This window comes from Rhipicephalus microplus, chromosome X, assembly GCF_043290135.1.
Source record: "Rhipicephalus microplus isolate Deutch F79 chromosome X, USDA_Rmic, whole genome shotgun sequence".
Taxonomy (NCBI): domain Eukaryota; kingdom Metazoa; phylum Arthropoda; class Arachnida; order Ixodida; family Ixodidae; genus Rhipicephalus; species Rhipicephalus microplus.
Genome location: NC_134710.1, coordinates 231,942,217 through 231,956,209, shown reverse-complemented (window position 1 = coordinate 231,956,209; position 13,993 = coordinate 231,942,217). Strand labels below are relative to the sequence as shown.

General features: G+C 44.3%; 1 protein-coding gene across 4 annotated transcripts in view; it reads left to right on the top strand.

Moving 5' to 3' along the window:
• Positions 1-3,375: 3,375 nt before the first annotated feature.
• Positions 3,376-13,993, top strand: part of LOC119187881 (ileal sodium/bile acid cotransporter) — a 150,678-nt gene continuing 140,060 nt past the window's right edge. For all 4 annotated transcript variants that reach the window (XM_075878784.1, XM_037435986.2, XM_075878786.1 and 1 more), the window contains exon 1: positions 3,376-4,305. In XM_075878784.1, the coding sequence (XP_075734899.1) occupies positions 4,135-4,305 (171 nt within the window). In that variant the 5' untranslated portion in view covers positions 3,376-4,134. The remainder of the gene's footprint in view (positions 4,306-13,993) is intronic.

Genomic DNA, 13,993 nt, shown 5'->3' with positions numbered 1-13,993 from the left:
CACCCCAATTATTATATTATGGTTTCTGCCTCATCAGTTTCACAGATCACTACTCTGGTTCGCGTTTATTATGGTGCACAAGACACGAAAGCATGTGAAAAAAACAACACTTTGCTAAAACGACACCTTTCAGGATATATGTTCATTCGGCAAAATGATATCCACGAAATCCCGCAAGGTGGCGGACGGTTTAAGAAAGGTGAAGTTGAGAACCATCCCGTCAGCGAAGCCAAAGAAAAATGCACACGAATTTTTCTCTGGCTTGCTCCCTGAGAAACCCATACGGATTTTTCGATAAGTAAGCTTCTCAGTTGCCGAAGGATTCGTCTTGATCCAATAATCGAACCCTGAACCAAGGCTTTCCCGGTGCGGTCAGTTTGCCATTTGATGTAACCAGGAAACTAGCAATCTGAAACTTCCTAGTTCCAATCTCTAGCTTTCTGGTTAGCTCGACTAGATAGGGCACAAAAAGATCTGTCGAGCTTGGTATTTATTTATTTATTTATTTATTTATTTATTTATTTATTTATTTATTTATTTATTTATTTATTTATTTATTTATTTATTTATTTAGCGTAAAACCAACATATTGTCACGCAACGTCGTGTTCCTCGAAAAACGCCAGAGACTGCCGCTCGTGATGCTGGCTTCTTCGTCCTTTTGTGGTTACGGCTAATAACCGTGACAATATAAGGTAGTTCATTCGCCCGCATCAGTTGGCTCGTGAGCTTCCACCATGCCGCGGGCGAATTCGGTCACATCTCTTATAATTTTGAAATAATTCAAGTGTTTTCTTCGTGCAGACCTTGTTGCCCTCTCGTTCAGTAGCCGAGAGCTACAAAAAATTTCTCTATACGCCCCACAGTAGTTTTCAAGTCGAATTTCATCCTTCGCCGCCATTCCAGGCATCCACGCCGCTCTTCCGGCGTAGGGATTCCGTTCCGCTGCAGCTGTGCAGTTGTGCGCAGTCATTCCTCAGCGGGTCACATATAATGTCAGGCAATCTACGAGCCTCAATCAATTCTTTAGACGTGGTATTCGAGAGAAAGAGTGAGCTGTAAGTACTCACCCTCTTTCGGATCAGTATGAATAGCAAAGTTATTTTTGCCGACCACACTTCTCTCTCTTCTTTTTTTTTTTTTTTTGCGCGCGAACAGCTACAATCATGATTGGGGGTTCGTCGCTGTCTTCATGCCTGTATATCCATACATCAATGGGGGTTAGAAGGTGATGGCTTTTGAACGCATAATAAAGTCCCAACTGATCAAAATGTATCTACAACCTTTTATATCTGAGTCTCGCAGAGCACGTGCTTCGTTTTGAATACTTACTTTTCTTGTGCTACTGCAACCCTCAACCCCCCAACCTCCTTCTTCACATTGATCTTTTTACGAATTTTCTTTCCTGCCAAGCGCAAGGTAGCCTACCAGGCTCGTCCCCAATGACCCTACCTGTTTTTCTTTTATCATTCTTTCTCATATTTTAAACTGAGGCAAAAGAGTTTCTGCATCCCATTTTAAACTTGTTTCCGGTTTTTCATGCACATATCTCCAAAAATTTAGTCAACCAATCCATTTCGTGACTGTTTCCTAAAACTCACTTTTTCTTAATTTTAGCGCTCTTAGACAAACGAGGGATTTTTATTGTGTAAACTCCCGGAACATTTTTCTTCATGGGCATGCACCGTAGTTATCAAAGTGGCCCCTGCTTGAGCGCATGTCCTCGGCAGCCACATCAGTCCTGCTGCTTTGTGATGAGCCGGCGTCACTATACGGCTGCGGGCCACCCACACAAATCCCGTGCGCGAGAAGTATGTTGTCTCACGAGCGGCATTTTCTTCCCGTCAGCATGCCATCACTGAGTGGCAGCCAGAGCCATCGACAGAAAAACGGCCTACTTGAGCTTGTCAATGCAGACACGTTCAGCCGTTTTACGTGGGCTGCATGTGACGTCCAGGAAGCGGTCCTTTCATCGCCCATTCAGGCGTGCCATGCAAGTCACATTGCAGGACAAACACTTAATGCTGGCGCGTGCTACCGACCATGTGACGGGCTCTTGAGGAGTCGCTTAACCGTAGAACAATAACCATGCTGAAGTCGTTTAGTTTTCCTGGACTTCGGTGTGCAATAATCACGAAACCATCAAGTGTGCGTGCGTGCGTGTGAGGGGGGCTGGGGGTGTAGGGCGTGCATGCGTGCTCCGCAAAAACATTACATTAAACGAAAAGCACAAAGTACGGGATCTTCTGGACATTACTCTTTTCCGTAACAATACCCCACTATTAAAGGAAATGGAAGGTCTTTTTCGCAACCTCAAGTTCATTTCATTTCTCTTACCCCCACAAGTGAGCGGGAACATGCCAGCTCAGAACAACGACTTTACAGTAGAGAGCCGACATGGCGATAAAACTGTGGTGGACATTTATTTTGCGTCTTCTGGCAGATCTCCAGTGGCTTTTTGCAAGCACCTTGCACACTATGCAGCACTCAATGCAAAGTCGACTCTGTTTGAACATCAGCACTTCAGGAAGTTCTTACTGTCTGGTTATTCTTTGCTCGTGTAGATTCATTGAACAGTGACACAATAACCGGGTGTCCCTCCTGCTGCGGCTCACCGCTTCGAGCGTGGTCATCAACTAGTCAATTCACCTTGCCGTGGCGTTTTGTTTTTCATTGGCGTCTCCCACAACCGAGGTGTTGCTTTAGGGCGTCACCATCACCTTTCCATTACTCAAATGAATCACAAATATACTGCCACCTTGAGTTTCCACCCCCTTAATTTTTCGTCAGATTGTTTGTTGTACATTAGATAGCGCTAAGCGGGCTCATGGCGTTCAAGTACGTAGGGAGCCAGTCATGGCATTTAAAAATTTTGAGGATTCGTTTGCTAGAGTCTTACGTGCATTTTATTCGATTATTGCTCTATAACAAATGGCAGCTTGATGTCGTATGGGAAAGCTTCTACGATCACCTGGTCCAGAAAGAATCTGTGCTCAAGAAGTCCGCTGTAGTTAAACATGCTGAACCCCTATACCTTCATTTAAAGTAAGGAGCATCATCACACGGTGGAGATTGATGACTGTACAACTTAAGCGGACATCGCACCCTCTTTGAACGCATGATCGCAGACATGTCGAAGACGGCAACGAAACCTGCCCCCTTCGCTTTCGACGCCCTCCGATCCGACCTTGGCGCGGCAGCGCTCTATTACCCGTATGAGCGTCCGCGCGTCCTCTCAGTGAGGTAACGCCTGTTGATTGTGAGAGAAACAACGAGATTTCTCCCTTCCAAAGCACCGCCGGAGCGTTACGGACTGTCTCACTTTCCAGTGGCGAGCGCGCCGCTCCCTCTCCACCGCGGCTTGCCCCACTGCCGGCATCGTTGATGTGGTGACATTCCCGTAGGCAGCAGTCGTCTCTCCGGCGCGCTAACGGCGAGACCTGGCGCACCGGCTTTTCTTCTTGCTGACGCCGCTCGCATCCCGAACTAAGTCGCGTGCCGTGCTCCATGCACGACAGCTCAGACAGACCGCGCTCTTCAACTCGTGCTACGGATGTGCACCGACCACTGCCCGCGCTCACCGGCGAGGCTGACGAGGCTCTACTTCACTTCTCCGATAGGGCCTTCTAATTCGTTACTACCGATCAATTGTCAGCACATGAATTTTTCCTCTCTCTAACTAAATGAGCGAGTTTTTGGAGACTAATTGAGGTAGCTCATCTAGCATTCACGTCATGCGCTTTTTCTCGGAGGTGTACTCGGTGCCAGAGGGACGCGCGTCTGCCAGCACTCAAGGTTAGCTTGCTTTATTTTTAGTTTTTTTTCGCCTTTCTTCCTTCGGATGCATCCAGTACAAGCGCATAATCAACAGTGTGTTATCACTTCGCGGGGATATATACAAGTCCCGTTCTTAGTCGTTTGTTTGGGTGCAAGACCGATCAACAGACTTTAGTGGCGAAAAAAAAAACAAAAAAAGAAGAGGAAAGACCTCACTATCTTGACGTGTGCGCCGCACTTGCAATCTGTCATCTCCGCCGCGCCGGTAAACGAACCGCACCATTTTCGAACCCCTAAACAGGCGATTTCTTTTTTTCTTCTTCTTCTTCTTCCGACGTTGACTTGAAGCACAAAAGTCATGCTCAACATGAGTGTAGATAGCAACTTTTCCAACTCCACCAACTTCACGGATGCCTTGGCGGCCAGTCCAGTCAAGTATCCACTAATCAAGACTATCCACGACTGGTTGATCGTCGGCATTCTGGTATCCATCATGTTTGGCATGGGCTGCCATATCAAGGTGTCTGAGGTAAGTGCGCTCGTTCTACACGTGCACTTCCGCTGCAGTCGCGAGCTTGCAACGCCTTTCTGCCGGTGACAGGCGCTGAATCAATAGTGCGCCACCATTTCTTTAATGGCTTTCATATTTAGTCTTTGCTCTGCTCAAGCCCTTTGAGTGGTGAAGTCCCGCCTGAAGAACATGTTTGTAGTTGGTGTGCGTGACAGTTATTGTAGTATCATGCCGTGCTCAGTTGTGGTCACCGATACCGCTCTTACATAACCTTTTATGGTGTTCTAATGTTCTTGTCATGACATTCTGACAATGATATTGCAAGTTGTGTTCATGGGGAATAAAAAAAATAGATGAAACCAGTTGTCTTTTTTCACACAACCTGAAAGTTCGCACGTGCAGCCTTTGCTTTTGTGTCAGGTTCGTGTGCTATAAGGACAGAGACGGGTTTCGGCGTTGTGATGCAATTAGGGAGCGCTCTGGCGTCCTCGACGGGAAACGAGTTACCAGCGTTAGAATTTCCTGGTCCCGAACGTCCTATCATAAATACTGCAATGACAGAAAACACTGAGCAAATGATGCTTGTCGTTATCCAATACAAACATACACACAGATAAACAATGTAAGTTGACGAGCATTGCAGACCCTCCAGGTGCTAGGTTTATGGCAGCACGCGCCAGCTGCTAAGCCAATGGTGGGTACAGAACGATGCACAGAGGCGTTGTTCCCCGACGTGATCACGCTTATTTTATTTGCTCGCACCCCTAAGGCTACCGCGAGTGGAAGAAAAAAAAAATAAAGACGCCGATCGTCAAATCAGCCGGTTACTTTAATCTGACTAGTATCCTGGTAAGGTGCACCAATGGTAAGGTGAGGAAAGCGATGTGTTTATCGCTGCTCTTATATATACATCACTCCAAAGCACGCGGGACGAAACTTCCGCAGTCTCAATGACGACCGCTCTAAGAAGACGAGCTCAGTGGTTACAGTACGACATTTCATTAGATAAGTTGTCCACGCATTGTAATATGCTGGCACCCGGCTCTGCATACATACGTTTTCGCTGTTTCCTCACTTTAAGGTCCCACGGCCCATTTTCCGACAAGCCTGTGAAGCCAGCTTAACGCTTTACATGTAAAGCTACCAAATATTCCTGAATTGTGAATCTGGACGTATAAATGCGGGGGATCATTGTAGTTGCTGTGCAATCACTAGCCATCGTTTCGGATAACGCGTGAAGTTGGGGAAACAATGACGAATACCAGGGGTTTTACTCGCCAAAACCACGATATAAATTGTTACGACTCTGGATTAATTTGGACCACCTGGGTTCTTAAACGTGCACTTAAATCTACGAACACGAGTGGTATACTGCCTTTCGCTTCCATTTAAATGCGGCGGCCAGGGTCGGAAATCAAACCCACGCCATCGAGCATAGCAGGGCGACACCTTACGTGCCAAGCTACCATGACGGGGAGACACTGGGTTCATTTTGCAGAGAATGAGACCTAGAAGAGATTTCGCTGACAAAGAGCTTTTCCTACAAAAAAAAACGGAATCGTATCAAGGATTTTCTCAGACAAACGTAACGACGCGTAAAGCCTACGAACAATTGGCTCTCATGATTGGGTGTTCCGTTCATGTATGAAGCCCGACTACCATGGATCACTTTTAATATCTGAACACCACCAATCGTGTCCGCTGTCACTAACGTCCTCAAAAACTGCACTTTCACGATACAGCGTAACTTTCGCTATAATGCTTATACAAACTATCGGCCATCTGCAACACTACCTTTCCAGGGGCGAAAGGCCTTGATACGGATATGAATGCTTCATCTTCAGGGCTATCCGATAGTCTGCAAAAATCTTTATTCTTATCCACATGTACTTGAGAGCTATATGAACGAAGCATCAAAACATATCGAGCCGACGCTACCAATACCTGTAATCACACGCACCGTGCTTTACTTCCTGCTGTTGTAGCAGTTTACCGTCGGCATGCAAACACGCGCAATGGACGCCCTCTTCGAGTCGTGGTGTACGGTTCATGCGTAACGTGTGCCGCAGTCCCGTTCTCCCTAAGCAGAATCCCATTAGCGACAAAGACCAACTATATGATTCGCGTCCTTCGACAGATAACGACCACAAGGAAGAACAATGCAGCGAAAGTCAGATAGCCGGGAGGATTGCGTATGTGTTTTTTTCTTCTGTAGCGTGTCCATCCTTTCATCTTATGCTTGTTTCGCATTCATGTGCACGGGTTTACATTCAATTATTTTCAGTTAGGTTGTACTCGTGAACCACTACATAGTGGAGAGCCCTGGTGTGGATTTGATCTGCTCCGTATTCAATATAGCTGTGAGTCAAGAAAACAGATTTTTTTTCGTTCTGTAATGAACAACTTTTGCTTTATATAGCAACCTAAAGTAAACCCTGGCGGAGCTTAAAAGTAGTAGACTGACGTAGCCCATCGACACAACTCTTTACTAGGCCGCTGGTTGAGTAAGCTAACTGGTCCTCTGCACCACAATTTTCGACACCATGGCGATGCATGGCAGTTGAATATTCTGCAGGGCATGGCTGTCCAAATATATTGCAGAAGACTTCGCTTCCCGCTTCTTGGTAAACGCTTTTCCGGAACATTGCATTTAGATATTCCATTAGTGACCGAGAAACGGCAACAAGACACCAACACAGCATACTTGACAGTGCGTGCTGTATTGGTGCCTTTCTGCCTGCAGGGGCAAGTTTGTGCGACTTGTCCTTTTTTGTTGTTGTTGTCGTTGTTGTTGTTTTGCATTGCCCGTTAAAATCACTTCCTGATCACACTTACTGCTGGCCTCAACACTTTCTCATTCTTGGGGTGTTCGAAATTCACTAATTGATGTTGTTGGAGACAGTCTGCCGACAGCACTACAGACATATGTTTGCATTGAAATGAATGTAGCGCGGGGCGTATAACTAAATCACGTGGTTAATTTGTGGCCATTGAATTTTGGTGGTTTGTCGGGCGATCAAAATCCGCATTCGGCAAGGTGATAAATCTTCGGGTTGTTTATTTTATCGTTTATTTTATTGTTAAAAAACCGGACTTGAACAGCCACTCGGCAGGCTCTCAAATTGCATAAAAAAAACCGAATACAACATTCTCTCCTGATATTTCTTATCCTTGTGCACTTTTGTGACACAGATAGTGCTTTCCGTGACGTCTATCGTGTACTATCCACATCAAATGAAACCCGAACCACGGCAAGCCTTCGCCATGGTATAGTGCGCACCATTTTCTTATCACAATTAGGATTGATTTATTTGATTGATTTGTGAGGTTTAACGTCCCAAAACCACCATATGATTATGAGAGACACCGTAGTGAAGGGCTCCGGAAATTTTGACCACCTGGGTTTTTTTAAGCATCCAAATCTGAGCACACAGGCCTACAACATTTCCGCCTCCATCGGAAATGCAGCCGCCGCAGCCGGGATTCGGTCCCGCGACCTGCGGGTCAGCAGCCGAGTACCTTAGCCACTAGACCACCGCGGCGGGGCACAATTAAGAACCACGTGCATCCTTTTCAGCAGCTCTGGGCTATATACGTGCCTATACATGGTGATAAGTGCACGGCGCGCACTATACCATCGCGAAGGCTTGCCTATGTTAGTGTTTTATTTGACGCGGATAGTACATGCTCTCCATTGTTCCGCATACGCGAAATATCAAATGTGATTTGTCTCCTGCACTGCTTTGCCTAGCAGCCCCCCATCGGTTTTTCCTCGTCTCACAGGAATATTGTGCACGATCGATCAATCACGCTTCGTTTTGTTTGCTTGCAGCTGAGCAAGCGACGATAACGGCGTGTAGACGAGAAGCGCAAAATCATGATTGGCTCTAGTACTTAGTGCTGATATTGTTCACGTGCTTTTAGGAACGAAGGGGCGAGCAGGATCCATCGCGTGCGTGAAGGGTAGCGAAAGAGAGGGGAAAACCACCCCTCATCTTTAAACGTGGGGTGGCCATAAGTAGTACATATTCATCGAGACATGAAAGCCGGTGGTTCAGTCCCGGCCACGGTGGTCGTATTTCGATGGAGTCGAAAAGCCAGAGGCCCGTGTGTGTGTGATTTCAACGTACGTTAAGGAACACCAGATATAGTTGAAATTTCCGGAGCCACCCATTACGACATGCCTAATCATCATATCGAGGCTTTGGCGCGTATAACCTCAGATATTATAGGTATTACATATGCATCTCACCGCCGAAGCATATACACCATTGCAATATGCAATTCACCGCCGATGCACGTGCATTAACTCTTGGTGTGAGCGGGATGCGCCGTGCCAGACGTTTCAGTGTGGCGCAATACGCAGCAATATTTGCCCTTACTCACTTGCGCAAGTGGTCCTGCTCGTCTACAGGTAAGATTAGTAAGCATGGGTCACTGCAAAGATCTGTGGCATCTATATGACATTTACTGCTGTGTCGACTAACCTGGTAAGGGCAAGTCGCATGCAGTTAGCTTCCTTACCTATAGTCTGGCGTAATTAATGCAACCGTGCACTTTTTGCCGTATTCCACTTTTTTCTTTCACTTCGTGCATGGCGTTCAAATCAGCACCTTGAATACATGTGCAGACCACGTCGCCCACGATCATTGTTCATAAGATAGTGATCAAGAAGTGAGGCAGAGAGTGCGTAGTGTGGGTTTGAGACTTTCTTGTATCTTCCCGTGCAGAATCTACGCTTTGTCTCAAGTGCCCGTATGGCGGCAGGCCTTATGTCTGCGTGTAAACAAAGACCCAGTCACAGCATCCTATACCACCACATTGATAAACTTGGGAGCCCAAGCGATGACCCTATATGTACAATGCGTGCGCGAAGAAAAACGAGGCTTTTTGTTTGGATACTTCTACTGAATATCCTGCCGTGAGCGAAAGAGATAACACGCGGAGGACTGGCGTAGCTATATCACTTCTAATTTGAGGCCACGCCGCCAAAGTATCATACAATCAAAGATTTGTTTGTTTTTTTTAAAGAAAAGCCTCGTAATTGACGGAGACACATCGTTACACACTTTTAATTATATTTCGTGGGCCTCTACTGCCGGCGCCACGCCATATCAGCGTGTAGCGATGGGGATGGTATATGCAAGACCAATAAATAATTTATAAGCTAATATTGAGGTGTTATATTTCGCAAAAAACAAAATCGTGCTGCCTAGAGCAAGCTGCAAACGTTGGGCCCCCAAGGGGAACAGTCACGCTGAATGATTTTTATATATTTACTGGTCTGAACGATAACAACAGAGTTTTTGCTGAATTTTAAGGCACTAGTCTTGCATGACTATGATCGTTTATTAATTTTTGTTTTGACTTTCTTTACTTTTGACGTTAGAGAAAAATGGCAATGCGCTGCATGTCAAGCATTTTTTTTATAAAAAGCACAGATTTTTAGCGAGTAATATATTCACATTGAGTGTTTTAAAGGTTTCTATATAAATTATTAAAACATAATTTTGGGCCAATGAAGCACAAACACCGCCAAAGTTGGAAAAACAGCATTCTGACTCATATTGCGGCTTCATTTTTGCTATGCAGAAATTTAGGTAAGAATATAGCTTATATGTTGTCGCACAGTATGCTTTCTGGATAAGATATATAGAAAGATTCAGAATAGCAGTTTTTTTGTTGTTTCAAAGAAGAAAAAAATTCCATCTGAACAACCATAAGGTAGAGAGAAGCTTGCCTTGGCCTCGCCTTCACTGCATAGCACGTCACTGCAATATTCCAGCGAGGTCTTTGGGCAGCGCATAAAGCCTGTCTTACATCTGCTTGTCACTTGTTTCAGTAATATTGCAGTATAGAACGTCAAAAAGAACTTTAGTATTAAATTATGGCACTGTATGTTCCCCTTTGGGCCATCAAACGACAGGTGCTATACAACCTGTTCATTGTCCAAAGAGGCAAAATTATAATGAAGCCGATGACCTGCAAGGCAGTGTTAAGGCGTTGTCTTTGGCTTCTGGTAATTGATGTACATTGTCTTAATAATAAGTAACAACATGATTAAGGCATCGCTTGTCTAAGCAGTTTTTTGCGTCATCGCTTACCACTGCTTTGCACGATGAAATGTTGTGTCCGGGGTGTACCCGTTGGAGATGATTCGATATCATGCCCATAAACAACACTTCACATTTGCGGCTGCAATTGGAAATTTTCGTAGGTGATTGACAAATATGGGTGAAAACACGTGTGTGTGTGTGTGTGTGTGTGTGTGTGTGTGTGTGTGTGTGTGTGTGTGTGTGTGTGTGTGTGTGTGTGTGTGTGTGTGTGTGTGTGTGTGTGTGTGTGTGTGTGTGTGTGTGTGTGTGTGTGTGTGTGTGTGTGTGTGTGCGTGCGTGCGCGCCAGTGCCTTTGGGGGCGAGGCACTTGTCATTACCATAGGCTACCTTTTCTTATTCAGTGCCTGCCATCACAATCAACCGGCATCGGTTTTCGCTAAGTTACTACGTACCCTGGAACCATAATTCAGGGAACAAGTTTGCATTCTGGTACCTTTTACGAATAAACGCTGACTCATTATGATATCTACCACACGAATAGTAATATTGGTGAGCAAGTGCCGCAGACTTCTTAACAATGAAGAACTCGAATCGAGCCCCTGGACACACATCGCGTATTCAGGTTGGGTTTCCTAGCCAAGATCTGACCGCGGGAACACGTTCACACCAACGTAATGGGGCACATAAATCGCGAAGGTGAACAATCGAGGATAAACTTTTCTTGCGAACGAAAAGCTAATTTTGAAAAGTTGCCGGCTATTGCTACACTGCCTATATATGGGAAATGTGAGCGCTGCTGTACGCGTGTTTTCATTTTGCGATATATTAGGGAGATTTAGAATAGCGCAGCGCGAGCCCTTGCGGTGCGGTCGCTGCCACTGCGCATGCGTCGTAACGCGAGTCGGCGTTCGCGTTCGCGGACCGCACGGAAAAAAAAAATCCGAAATGGCGTGTGGTAATGGCGGCCCGCATGTGGCCCGCAAGCGGTGGTTTCGAGGCTACGGGTGGTGATGGCGGCCCGCAAGCGCTGGTTTCGAGGCTACGTTGTCGCTGCGATCGTGCGTTGCGGTTAGCAGCAGGGCAAACGCTATTCTAAAACTCATATGGCGCCCGCAGCGCTTGCAAACGGTATTCTATATCTCCCTATTGAAGTGGGAATTTCGAAGAAGATATGAGGATGCGTGTACAGTTAAAGAGAACGCTTCATTTTTATTTCCTTTATTTGATTTGTGTATTTTTATTTTTGTTTTCTTGTTTCTTTATTTTCTGTTCCGGCGGTCTGAAGTGCAGGGCAAGAGAGCGTCGCGTGGCTTAAGGTGCCAGGCGTTCTTTCACTGTGTTCTGATGCTTTTCGTACCACTTAGCATCCGAAGCATTTCGTGAATACAAGCCAAGAACCAGGTGTGTCACACGAAGCACCTGCTTCCGAAGAGCCTTTAATCAGTGCCTTTCGGTGATAAGTTGGCCCTGAAATGTTGTTCATAATACTTTTTATGGTTAAATAAAATCAGGGGTTAAGAACCGCATGCTTCGTGAACATGCGAACAAGTTCCGTAGCCCAGATTAACGAGCAAGACCTGCATTCACAATTTTTATTTGTTAATTTATTTATCAATACTGCAACCCTCAAAGAGGGTTTTAGCAGAATGGGTATACATTTGTTAAATTTACAAATTGACAACAGAATGAAAATAGTACAAAGTATGCACAGGCTTTGAGAAGACCAAAAAGAGACAAAAAACCAGACAATTTGTAATAAACATGCATAAGGCATCCAACGAAATTAAATAAGCACTGTATTCAAGATGATCACCAGCGTAGAACAAATACTGCAGTGAACGAAACACACAGCACTACTTCATGTAATAGAGTACACACAGTTATTGTTGAAGCTGCGTAGTAAAACTACCCAAAGATGACAGCGAAACAACATCTTTATTAAGATTATTTCATTCGGTAACTGTCCTAGGAAAAACGAATATTTGGATGTGTTATTACGTGTGGTTAACGCGTGCCTCCACCTTGTGGCATATTCAGCTGAAAAATGAAATATGCGTGACAAGTCTACCTTAAAGTAACCTTTAACTAACTGAAACACAATTTTCAATTTCTATACAATGAATTCTATGTGTTGGAGTTTGGAGGTTGGCTCTTGCTAATAAACTTGTTATTGAAGTATGGCCAAAACTGTTATGAAAAAATCTAACAGTTCCCTTGCAAATTTTTTTCTATTTCATTGATATTGGTTTTAGTGCGAGGATACCAAATTGTAGATGCATAATCTAGAGTAGGTTGAACGATTGCTTTGAATGCAGTAAGGCGAACGGCGGGAGTGGAAAGCTTGTGAGCTCGTTTAAGATGGGTGAAAAGGTGAGTTTGTAATTGCACGTGCTTATTACAGTTTTTATATGTTTTGTCCAGTTTAGGTGATGGGAAATACAAAAACCAAGGTACTTGTATTGTTGTACCTCCTCCTAGAAAATATTATTCATTGAATATGTGAAATGAAGAGGGTTATGTTTGTGAGAAATTTTTATAAAAACGTTTTTTAATCAACTGACATCTGCCACTTATCCCACCAACAATTGAACTTATTAAATGCATCGTTCAAATGAATTCGGTCTGTCTGGTTTTCCATCTCTGTGTACAGGATGCAGTCATCAGCTTATAATTTGACAGTTAACGGTATACCATGTGAAATATCGTTGATAAATAACGAAAATAGGAGTGGCCCGAGCACAGAGCCTTGCGGGACACCTGCATCAACTGGTACTGTACGAGAACAATCATATATAGTTGAAGAAGACGTACTGTTTCCGATTTGAAACATAAGCGAAAATCTTATTTAGAATCTGAGTATTTTTAAGAAATAAAGCCAATTTGAACAGCAACTTATTGTGAGAGACCGTATCGAGAGCTTTTGCAAAATCTATAAAAATTGCATCTACTTGTTTTCCGGAATTTATGGCTAGTGCGAAAGCCTGCACTGTAGTTACCAACTGAGTACAGGTAGAAAATTTTTTCCTGAATCCGTGCTGTGAATATGATAAATATTGTGCTCACTTAGTAATTCGGAAATATGCTTATGTATTATATGCTCAAGGAGCTTGCAGGAAGTTGAGATTAATGAGATTAGGCGAATGTTAGTTACATACTGGAGATTACCACTCTAATGTAGGGGCTTCACTTTTACAGTTACTCAGTCATCCGGAACTTGACCATCTTGCAAAGATTTAGAAAAAAAAATATTTTTTCATACTTTGACACCCACTGTGCATAGCGTTTTAGAAACTCATTTGGCACTCAATCTGGACCTGAAAATTTTTTTAACATCAAGTTTCAAAAGCAAATTTAAAATTCCCTCTTCACTTATCACAATATCAGGTAGGGGTGGGTTGGCCACATCAAATGTTTCCAGGACTTCATTATCCTTCGTAAAAAAAGGTTTAAAGTGATCGTTGAAAGCATTAAAAACAACAGGAGAATCACTAGTTTCTGCACCATCAATTTCAAAAACAACAGTGGTCGCATTGTTAGCTAAGAGAAATCAATCTCCAGAACCTCTCGGGAGACAAAGACATGAAAAGTGGGAGTTGTTGACCAAAATTCTCTTGCATACACCGGAATTCTTCACAAAATCAATTAGAGCC